Source organism: Ceratosolen solmsi, unplaced genomic scaffold (genome assembly GCF_000503995.2).
Source record: "Ceratosolen solmsi marchali unplaced genomic scaffold, CerSol_1.0 scaffold57, whole genome shotgun sequence".
NCBI lineage: Eukaryota > Metazoa > Arthropoda > Insecta > Hymenoptera > Agaonidae > Ceratosolen > Ceratosolen solmsi.
Window position 1 is genome coordinate 445,555 of NW_011948427.1, and position 12,870 is coordinate 458,424.

General features: G+C 21.0%; 1 protein-coding gene across 1 annotated transcript in view; it reads right to left on the reverse strand.

Moving 5' to 3' along the window:
* Window positions 1-12,870, reverse strand: part of LOC105363382 (Cyclic nucleotide-gated ion channel-like) — a 32,519-nt gene that overhangs the window by 8,507 nt on the left and 11,142 nt on the right. Inside the window, 2 exon segments of the mRNA XM_011501051.1 lie at window positions 1,093-1,423; window positions 8,232-9,122. Coding sequence (XP_011499353.1) covers window positions 1,093-1,423; window positions 8,232-9,122 — 1,222 coding nt within the window.

Here is a 12,870-nt window from a genome sequence, read left to right on the forward strand (position 1 = left end):
AGAGTGTGTGTGAGAGAGAGAACACTGCCTGTTTTTCATTTTACGTTATAAATAATTTAGTAAAATGAATAATACTTTCAATTTATGTAAATACTTAGCTATTATATTTCAATAATAATTATTCTTTCAATTATAGTTATGTATTTTGAACGAAATGTATTTTAATAGACAATTATATATATATATATATATATATATATATATATATATATATATATATATATATATATATATATATGTGAGAACTTAGAACCTTGCATTTAAAAATGTAGAATTGAAAATTTATTAAACATCGTTTTCGTCAAAATTAGAATGTTTTCATTCATAAATTAATCAATAATTAATGTATTATTAGAATATTAAATTTTATAGTGATCTGCTAAAATTTAAATTATTTAAAATAATACAGGAAAAATATATTTTTGTCGGATGGAGCAATAAGATTTTACAATATTTTTAATATAATTACTTTGTTCGGTAAAGTTGTAATTACTTCGCTTACCTATAAATATTTGTTATATTTTTAAATGGCAACTCTCTAAATAATCTGCTAATTAATTGTAAATTTTCAGTTGCAATATGTATATGATATAAGCTTTACTTAATACCACTTTAATATTAAATTATGTATATATATTTACATCGAAACATCTTGTACATATGCATAAAAATATAAAACTTTTTTTTTTTGGTTCCTCGTTAAGTTAAATTTAAATAATTTTTTTTCATTATTAATACTCATATATGTTCATATTAGTCTTCTAATAAAAATTCATTAAACAGCTACTTACTACTGCATAATCTAAGCTATTATTATAAATTTAATCGTATTATAAAAATTAATGAAATCATAATAAGATTTTAATATAATAATATAATTGATAACTTAAAAATTAATAGTAATAGAGATAATGGATCAGAAAATCAATATGAGAATAAATTTTATTTGATAGTCTCTTTTTCATGCTTCTATTTATTTAAGTATTCTTTATTGATCTGTCTATCTTTCTCTCCATTCTTCATTTGAATTTAAAATTTGAATCTTTCATTATTCTTTATATTCTTATAGTCCTTTGGTTGGTTCTTGCTCACCTGAAAAATTGTAACTTTTTTTAATACAGATAGGTTGACATGTAGTGCAAGCTCCGTTTTCAGCTTATCGGGCAATAATCCAAGAGCTGTATTAATATCTCCTCCACCTTGTATCCTTCCTCGTGACCAGCTATAGTCATACCAACGTAATACACGTCTCTTCATGCCGCCAGGTACTTTGTGATGTCTCATATATGTCTTGGCGCCGTCTAATAGCCGTTCAAACTCAAGTCGATTTGCATTGCGGTTCGTAATAACGTTACCTACTTGCCCCACAATTGTAGCGAAAATGAAGACACCAATTAGGTAGCTGACTATTGTGAACACGTATCTGTGTAGGAGGAACAGATTGAAAAAGAGGTCAGTGGTATAGCTACTTTTGTATTCGTCCTCCTCATGAATTAGTGTTTTTTTTAGATTAAATAAATAAGCAAATTCGTAAGCTTTTAACTTCGATTTCATACTGCTATTCACGAATTATATTAAAATTATACATAAAAAATAAATTTGAATAATTTTATATTTAATTTTTAGAACTCTTATAAAAGATTCAAGTTTTATTTCTCTTTTATACTGTAATTATACATAGTTTTCTTTTTATAAGTAGCATTATTATTTAATATGTTTATTTTATTATTACATACGGAACATAATTTCATTATTCTTTTTGAGATTTATTTTACTAGATAAATATTATTTCATACATATTCCTAAAAAATATTCATATACTTTATATACATTTAATTTGTTTAATGCGAATATATTATAATTAATATGTATTTAAATAAAATATTTATACATAAAATAATGTTTAAATTTTTTGGATAAAATACTTATAATATGCTTATTAATATACCTAACAAATAAATTATCATAAAAATAAAATAAAAATCAATTATATCATAGTATAAATAAATATTACTATATTATAAAAAATTAATCAATTACTTTCCACTGATTGGTCAAATCAATACTTTTATTTTTATTAAATTAAAATATCTATTAAAATATGAATTAATAGAAATATCAATACCGATCAATAATCGTCAATTGATCTATTTTTTTTACTTAAAAAAAATATTAGTCTAAAATCATATAGAATATAAATTGAACGTCCTAAGTAAAGGCTCTCGTAGTTTTATTCATTATTATATTATAGACTGTAGAATATGTTTCAAACAAATATTTTTAAGTAAAATTTATTGCACGTTAAACTACATTCATATTATTTTGAATATAATTAATGTAAATAAAATATAATTATATAAATATAAATAAGATACAATTTTTAATTGTTTTGCAAATAATATTAAATATTAATAATATTATTAAATTTAATATTTAATAATATTAAATGCTTTTAACGATATTTTTTTGGATAGAAATTATAAAATTATATAATACATGATATTTTAGAATTGTATATATATATATATATATATATATATATATATATATATATATATATATATATTTTTTTTTTTTGATTTCTCTCTCTTTTTTTTATATATATATATATAGATATAATTATATTTCTTTTTTGGTATTTCTCATTCTTTATTTATCTATCTTTCTCCTTACTTCTCTTTTAATATTTTTCATTTAGCTCTCAAACTCTTCTTTTTTTTATTCTGTAAATCTTATTTATACCACAACAATTCTCCTATATTAAAATTTCATATATATTTTCATTAAATTTTGGTTGTCAGGTATAGATTTTATTTATTTGTAATACGTATATATTTATACATTATTATTAATAAAATAGAGTTTAAATTAAATTTGAATGATTAATATAAATGAAATATCGTACCTTAGTATTAAATATATTAAACCTCTTTTTTTTATATTAGTTATCTTTAGAAGTGCAAACGTGTAATTAAATATTTTGCACAATTATGAATATATATAAACTAAATTTCTTTTAATTTCAAATAAGGCTTAATCTAAAATTTTATTAAAATTTTAAACTTGTATTATACGTACAATTATATATTGATGTTATACTATTCGATTGAATAAGCATTAAATTTTTACCTATAATAAGGGAATCATAATAATATATAACTTAAAGGTAAATTTTTGAATACGTAATTTTTCCCTAAGAGTCATACAACAAAATTATGGACTTAATAATTAAGTAAATTAAATGTACTTAATTGATTTTAAGAATTTGATTTAGATTATGTAATATTTAAATCTAATTATGAGTTTATTTTGATTTTATTATTCTTAATTGTAAAAAGAAGTTTTCATACATTAAAAATTTTTAAGAGCATACATAATAAGAGCATATATACAGTTATGTATTGATTACGTTTGTCTATCTAAATATGTACATATATATTTTTTTCTAACATTTTGCATTTAGCATCAGTTAATTAAATTTATCGCTTTAAATTTACATCCAATAATAAAATCGAGAGATTAAATTAATGGAAGGATAAGAATGAATAGCTTTATTGAAGATTTGTTAAACTAATAATAGACTTCATTAGTGTTACGATGGAAAAGGAAACTATACTCTGTCATTTCTTGTATCATTATCTATCACATTCAATTCAGTCTATCATTTTGATATATCTTAATTATTTTTTTAAGAGTTTCAGAATTTATTCTAAAATAACGATACACTAAAATCCACCTACTGTCTAGTGAATATATTAATGTATATTTTTGACATGTATCCACGCATCTAAGCTTCGCATTCAATGACACGTGTATATGACTATTTATTCATATTAACATTTAAAAGCAAATTACAATACATAGATAACGTATTAAAACAATATTTTTATAGAATATAAAAATCTACAAATAAAAATAATTTATCTCACAAAAAATATATTTTTAAAGTTACTTGTATTGAGTAATACAAAAAATTATTCTTTAAAAATACCATATAAAATAAAAATATGTAATTTATAAAATACACTAATTAAATAAAAATACTAATTTAAATTATTTTAACAAATAGAAATTAAAAGATATATCGTTGTAAATTTTCTTAATTTATGTGATTAGAACAGATTACATGTCTAAAGTAATTTTATAATATATAATTAATAGAAAAAAGGTTCAATGTATTGAAAAGAATTTGGAAGAAATAAATTTAATCTTTATTTAGTTTATTTTATTTATCTTATTTATCTAAATGAAATAGCGTTTTAGATATATGTTGTTAAAAAATATCTTAAATGTGATTGACTTTATTAACATGAGTTATATGAGTTTATATCAGCCTGTATAATAATTTAATACAAACATTTATAAATTCTGAATATATTAGATTATTAGATATATTAGATACAAACAAGTATTAATTATGTTTAATGATAATATAAAATATATTATTTTTCTAATTGCTGTATTATTAATAAGTTTAAGCCGAAGAAAAGTCTATTTATATTTGATGCAGTTATTAAAATATAAGGAATTACCTAAAATGATTAGTTATTAGCCCTACTATATTTGTTAGAATTATTAATTATTATGAAAGCTATTTACGTAATAGAGATAAAAAAAGTATTTTAGGAGTTTATTGCTAAATACAGATTCATTTTAATTAAATTTAAAAGTTTCTCATATACTCCAAGAGCATTTAAATATAAGAAAAATAATTATAAGAAAATATGAGTCATTGTGATAATTATAAATAATTTTTATTTCTTTATTAAGATAACTTTTGAAAAATATTAAATAGCAAATTCATATGCAGACGAACTGCAACTGAAAAAATAGTATGTTTATACAATAATATAACTAAATAATGAATAGGAATTTTTATCTAGAGCAACTCTAGGTTACTAACAACTAAAAATATGTACGCAAAAAGTATAGAAAACTTTCGAGGGTGAGTAGAGTAAAATAATTTCAGAATACTTATATGAAATTGGCAAAAAAATCATTTTATGATACAATAAGAAAATAAGCATAATAAAATTACTAATTTCAGACTGTACTTAAGAAAAATCAAATTTGTTTAGAGAAATTTGACAACATATTATTACTTAAAATTATTACTAGAAATAAGAATGGAATATGAATCCAATCATATCATAATAATAGGCATGAATTATTTTTAAATTAAAAAATGTTATGTTATATTCTAAAGAGTAATAGAAAATAACTTGATAATTCTAAAATATTATTGACAAAATGTTTGCAAAGCTTTGTATATTTTTAATCTTTTACTCGTTGAATTGAGAAATAATTTTAATTTCTATTTATTTTGAATTAATGCAATTCAATAGCAAACTATAATTGACTATTTTTTACTATTATAAAATTAAATAGGAACAAAAAATTTATATATAGCTATTGAAATTTAAAAATATGATATACAAAAATGTAAATAAAAAAATATATATTTATAGTAATATAGTAAGAAAAAAATTATAAAAGTAATTAATTGACGTAAAATAATTAATTAGTATTTATTAAGACTATTTTTAATTATCGGTGTTATTATTATATTGATTGCTTCTATCTTGACAATATAACTTACGTGTGATTTATAAAATGTATTATACTAAAAAAATAATTAAAGTATAATCGTGATTACATATTATAAACAATAAGCGTTCATTTTTTTTTAGTATGTTCTACTATTGAGCTGGTAAATTCCAAAATCATTAATTTAATCATTCAACATAAAATCTATTACGTATGTTTCTTATATGTGATAGAATTAAAATAAAAATAATTAACGCTGATTATATTATTGATAAATAATGTAAAGTCAATTAATATATATTTCTTTATTAAATCATTTGTAAATCAAGTTGTATATTTATAAAAATATTAAAATATAGTAAAAAATTAAAAGCTACAACATTAATAAATTAATTAATTGTTTATCTATAAATATACATCTGTGTAGATTGATTCAATCTTACTAAAAAATAATCCACCACATTATCAAAATATAACGTGACGTATTTAATATCTTTTTACATGTATGGTACGATCTACATATTTGTAATATATATATTGCTTGATAAAAATCTTTATCAATATATAAGGTATTTTATTTAGGAAATTTTGTACATGAACGAACGATTGCTAATAAATTATTTTTTATATTATAGTTTAGTCTGCGAAGTAAATGAATTAATACGAATTTTTAAATTTATGATATATAAATAAATGTTTTTTTTCAATAATTATTTTCTTTTTCGAAAAATTTTAGAATGATACAGATACCCTTCGTCATGTTTGAACTGCAGAAGACGGGATAGTCGGCCGCGACGAGCGAGGTTCCGGGAATTGCCACCCGCTACAGCTCTGCCAACATAACAATACTTCGCTCACGATTCTAAATCCTGTTCTGATGTATTACATTTTAAATATACACTTAAGAGAAAATGGAACTTGCTCCTTATATTATAATTGCTAATCGAAATATTCCAAATACCGAATAGTTCACAAAACGTTTTTTTTTTTGAGTTTTGCAAATTACAATTTATAATCTAATTAAGCATGTTAATTAATAAATAATATATATGTATATATAAGAAAAGTGTACAATTATTTAAAAGCACGTACTATATTATAAAACGTAATTCCATTAAAAAAGTTAACAACTTTTACTTTTTGTTTAATTATTATTATGTTATATTTAATTATGTATAGTTATGATTTTTAAATTTCGTTATTTTATGTGAAAATATCAAATATTTAAAAAATTCAAACACAACTTTTTCATTATTAAATTTAATCAATATTTTAAATGCTAAACCCTTTATATGATCGTTATAAAAGATTTATTTCACATCTATTGGTTTAATTTAATTTGATAAAATACAATACATATTAGTAAATGTTAAGAGATTAATTTACACACTATTAAAATAAAGAATTAATAATACTAACATTAATCAATTTTGGATATTTGTATATATATAAAAAAATGTAATTATGGTAATGCTTTTATATATATTTCAAAACATGATAATTTCATCAAATTAAATTCATTAAATTATTTAATTTTTTAAATGAGCAAATAACATCGTACAAATTATTAAATAAAAAATAGCTATAACTATTTGAAATCATTAAAAAAATCTTTTATGAACAAATTATCTGAAATTAGTATTGATATAAATTCCAATATTGTGTATATATATATATATATATATATATATATATATACCTGTATATATACATATACATATATTATAGTGCTTAAATTAAAAAAACAATAATAATTACTAATAACGTTATAAGTTAATGAAATAAAATTAAGATCACAACATCATCATAAGATTGTCCTGTTTGTTTGAAGAAACCAGAAAAAATATATATTTATATATAAGACACCCATGTATATTATAATATTATAAAACCATTTTTTTATTATTAAATTGTTTGTATTATTAAAAGTATTATGAATGTTTCACTACTTTTAAAACATACTTTTCATTTTTCAATTGAATAAAATTTTTAAATAAAGTCTAATAGTTAAGCATATAATTTCTATAAAATATTTATTATTCTAAATAACTAAAATATAATCAAAATACAAGATAATAAATTCTACGTTAATCCAAGAACTAGAAAAAATATAAATTGAACATTTTTAATATATTCAATTATATAATATATAATGTATAAAATATACAAAAGATGGTAATCACATTTCAATGAATAATTTACCATTCCATTCCCTCTTAAGTTTCACAATCTATACTTTATAGCGAGTATCGGAAATTTAAACAAATTCAAAATTATGTTTTGCAAACTTATTGTTAACGGCTATAATTAACAGATATGACAGATTATAAAACAATGATTTCGGAAATTTTAATATATATTCTTTTACATTTTTGAGTATCTGTTTATACAGAAGTGTTAGATCTAATTATAATTAAATAATTGACTGAAGTATATATTTTAAAAATCATAAAAAATAGATCACTTAATAAAATATAAAATTTAGAAATATTTAATGGCATTCAGTTGAAATAATTTTTTTAATTAATGAAACATTGAACGACTATACGGCTGTAAACTTCTTTTTTATCTTGATGTTTCATCTGATTAAATAATTTAAACTGTGTAGATACATTTATTTTTTAAGCAATTAGTTCACTAAAGTAAGAATAAGAAGAAAAAGTTATTAAATAAAGAACACTTACTCGGCATTAGTCTCTGGTGTAGGAAGGTCGCCAATGGTAGTCAGAGTCAACGTAGACCAATATAATGATCCCAAATATTTTCTGGTAAGAGTGGCATATTCTCCTGGACGATATGGATACACCCAGTCACCATGAAATCCCTCAGCTTCACTTAATAAATAATAAAAGCATCCAAACCAATGTGCAAGTATCAACAGAATATGTATGAGATTTAACACTCTCCAAAGATTTGGATAAACTGTACGTGATTCTACCATATAATAATAATTATAAACTCGGTAGACTTTTAGAAATCTTGGAAATCTGAGCATGGGATTGATTCCAAGATTGACTTGTAATAAATCCAAAGGTATTAATGCCAAAAGATCCAAAACAAATGATTTAGATTGGAAATAATGGCCAGCTAATTTTTTACTGTTATATACCATAAGACCTTGCTCTAAATAACCGGTGCGAAATTGTACGCCAACATCCAAGAAAAAGACGAGATCTGTAAATCCATCACAACTTAACCAAATAGCTGGTGCCATATCCTGCAACTCAGGCATACTTTGTCTAACAATTAAAGTCCAAAGATTATATAAAACACAGGTAGATAAAAGCATAAGCCAATAATAATAAAAATTTTCATCTGGATTAACTACAGTTTGTGGTGGTTTTTGTGTCCTTCGGTGTCTTCTATATTTTCTGCTCGAATTTTTATCATCTGTCAGATCACCTTCACCTTCTCCAGTATCAATTGTCTCCTGACTCTCAGGTATCTGTCGAGTAGAAAACCTTTTAAGAAAAGAATCTTCGCGTTTAAGAGGTGGCTTCTTTTGAATGGTGGATATTGCCGAAGATAATTGCACGGTTGTACGTAATTTCATCCACCGCTGGTTGCTTTTTGACCTGCAAGATATAAAATATTTTCGTAATTGAAAAACATATTTAACTCGAATTTTATTAACCAAATAATGTTACAGAATCTAATCAATTCACAACTTTTTTCATATATGCTACAAACATTGAATGGAAGTATAGCAATATTGGAAAGAGTATTTAAAAATATATATTTTTTTGTAATAAATATTACAATCTACCCTCGCAAATATATTTAATAAATTTAGAGTGACTTAAATCTGTAACTAATAATAACTAGATATTCAAGTTTTAATTTTAAATTAAATACAATATAAAGTCTAATTAATATCTGGCAATTTATTTTCATCAAATGTTTACAAATAATATTTTAAATACATTAGGAAAATATAAAAAATTGTTCATAAATGTCGAATATATAGTTATAAACGAATAAAGGAAGCGAGCTAGTATAAAAATAGAAAAGAATTCAAAATACAATATAAAAATAGAATTTTTATAGATCATTGTATAACTTTTTATTTCATACAACTAAGACTCATTATGATTTCGTATTTATGAGATTTACTTAAATAAAATAATAATTGAAATTATAAATTCTTAGAAAAAAAATATATAAAGATGAACGTATTTAAGACAAATGCATATTTTACATTGTAAACATATTAAAAATAATTTATCTTTAATAATCGATTAAAAATATATTATAAATAAGTTATAATTAGCTTTACAAACTTTACAGTTATTAATTATAGAAAATATGGGAAAAATAGATAGGCAAGAAAGACAAACAGACCAGTCAAGGAACAAAGTAATAGACCATAATATAAATGAAATTATATTCGATATTGATTATGATATTAATTTATGTACTAAATATATACTATTCAAAATAATAAACATTTTAGTAAATGAAAAACTGTTTATATTTACAAAATTTAATAATAATTTAATATTATTAAATAAATTGTTCTCGTTGTGAAAATCCATTGTGATATTATTTTATTTATTCAATTATATTAAATTGCTAATTATATTAAATATTTAATTTCTTAACAAAATCATGCTTTCAAAATATTAATAATTTCAAAAATCAAAGTGAATAAACATTATCTAACAAATATAGAAATATATATGATATTTTTCATACATGGTAGATTATTCAAGCATTTATAATATGATTTTTATATGCCTGAATTTAACTGCTTTAAAAAGAATATAACAAAGAAGAATATAATTAAATAGAATATGAGAAATTCATTATTTTAAGAATAAGCAAATATTAACAAAAAATTATTTTTAAAAGTTTCACTATCAATTATGTATCATGTACGAATATATTGTTAGCATTACTATTTATTTTTCACATAACTAAATGTAAAAATGTTTTAATTCGTTAACATTTAAAAAAAATATATTTACGTTTTCTATTAGAATAATATATCTTTATATTTTTATATATTTTCCCAGTTATAGTTATTGTTTTATATAATTATGGCAAAATACATTGAATATATCTGTATGGTCAAAAAAATCATAAATTATGAGTTAACCTATTAATTTATAAATAAAAAAATTCATTCTTAATAAATAATTTGCTTTATTCAGAATTATATTTATATTTTCAATTAATTTTCAGAATAAATACTATTTTTTAAATATTCTATAACTTTAAAATAAATGTTTCGACAATTATTATTATTATTTTTCTTTAAAATGAGCCTTAGGAAGAATTATATTTTTTAAATGAAATGTGAAATTGATTTAAGAATGAAGACAAACAAAACATTACAAATTTTTTTAATGTTTTAAAATTATGTATACTATAATTCATTATTTTACATTTACATCTGAAATAGATAATGCACAGAATTATTTGTATTACAAAATTAAATAAAATTGAGATATCATAATATTAATAATATATCACCAAAATTTAATAAATATAAACTAACATAATTTTTAAATAAAATATTTTTAATGATGTACCATTTGTATAAACTATACCAAATTCAAAACATTAGATAATACATAGTTAATATTCTATTATAGTTGAAAGTATAGAAGTTATAAAATGGAAGGAAGATAATATTTATGCATATGTACGATACTAGTTAATAAAAGAAAGAGAATATTAGAACGCACATCGACGTTCTTCAAATATAAAAAAAAAATATTAGAGAAAGAAGAGAGGGAGAATAAGTGAATTTAAGTAATAAGAAGGAAAATACAATATATTAAGAATACAAAATAGGGCCCTGAAAGAAAAAGAAATATAGAGCGAAACTTTAAATTATGTTGCAGGCATCATTCGTTAGTACCTCTTGATCTTTCGTAGGGAGGAATAAAGAGCCATTACGGCTCGTATATTACTCCATTTTCGAGAGCTTCTTGTATTATAAGGCCCCGTAGCAGCTGTAGAAATTTTGGAACAGTTATAATTACTGTTAAAGGAATTGGAACTGGTTGAAGTTGTTGGAAAACCTGACGTATCATCGACATTATCACCAACAAAACTACTAACTGGTCCATTCCAACTCAAAGATTTACATAAGTTTATGGAACATCGATAAGGTTCTGCAACAGACCTGTGAAGAAGATCCATGGAACTCCATTTTGTTTCTTTATTTCGTTCTCATACTCAATCTGGTATATAAACCTCATTTCATAAACCTTTTTCATTTTATATTAAATTATGCATATCTTTAGTGGTTATACTTATTCATCGCTCTGTATCTTCATACCACGAATTAATCTGTAAATTCCTCTCCTTTTCTTTTCTATGTTTTTTTTATTTCGACTGATAGCTTTATTATATTAATATTTATATACAGATTTTGTTATACTTTTGTTTACTTTATTTTACTTAATACTATTTGTATTGACTTTATATTAAGCAAAATATTTGTATAATATGAAGTAGACATTTATTATTACATATTACAATTATTAATTAACTAAATATCACTTAAAATGCTTTCAATGCTACAGTAATATAATAAATATCAGTTATTTCAAACTTTTAATTATTTAGAATTTATAAAACAATTTTCTTGAATTTTATACATTATTATAAAATACTTTATTGACAATATTAGATTTGTTTTATTTATTTAAAACAATATAAAATTTATTAGGTTAATATCAATATGTAAACCTTATCATGTAACCTTATTTTTTTTAAATACAAAAATTTTAACGATACTAGAAATAAAACTATAATAGCCGGTAACAATCATTTAATAATTTTAATATCAAATTCAAAATAAATAAAGAATACACACAAAATTCGATCAAATTATAGTAATTTAGTATAAAGATATACTATAATATAAAGATATCCGATAATCTATATAAAGTCATATATAATATAATTGAATTAATATACATAATGCAATAAATTAATATTTGTTAATTATTCAATTTAAACAAATATATCATTAAATAATTATTACAATTACATTATTAGCAATTAATATTGCAATTTCTATTTAATAATAATGTTTATTAATAAATCATATATGAAATGACTTCGTGTAGACCACCAAAGACACAAAGTATCAATTATGAAGGATAAAATTTAATCGCAAGCATAAGTGTATAAGTAAATACGAAATAAAACCAAAGTTATATATTTTATATGACATAAATTATAAACAATGGCCTCTGTAAAATTATGGTAAATAAATAATCGATTTAAATTAATCTTTTGTTGACACTCGCGTAATAATATTAGTCGATTTCTTGAATACAGTTTTGAATAATTCTCCCTATTTAT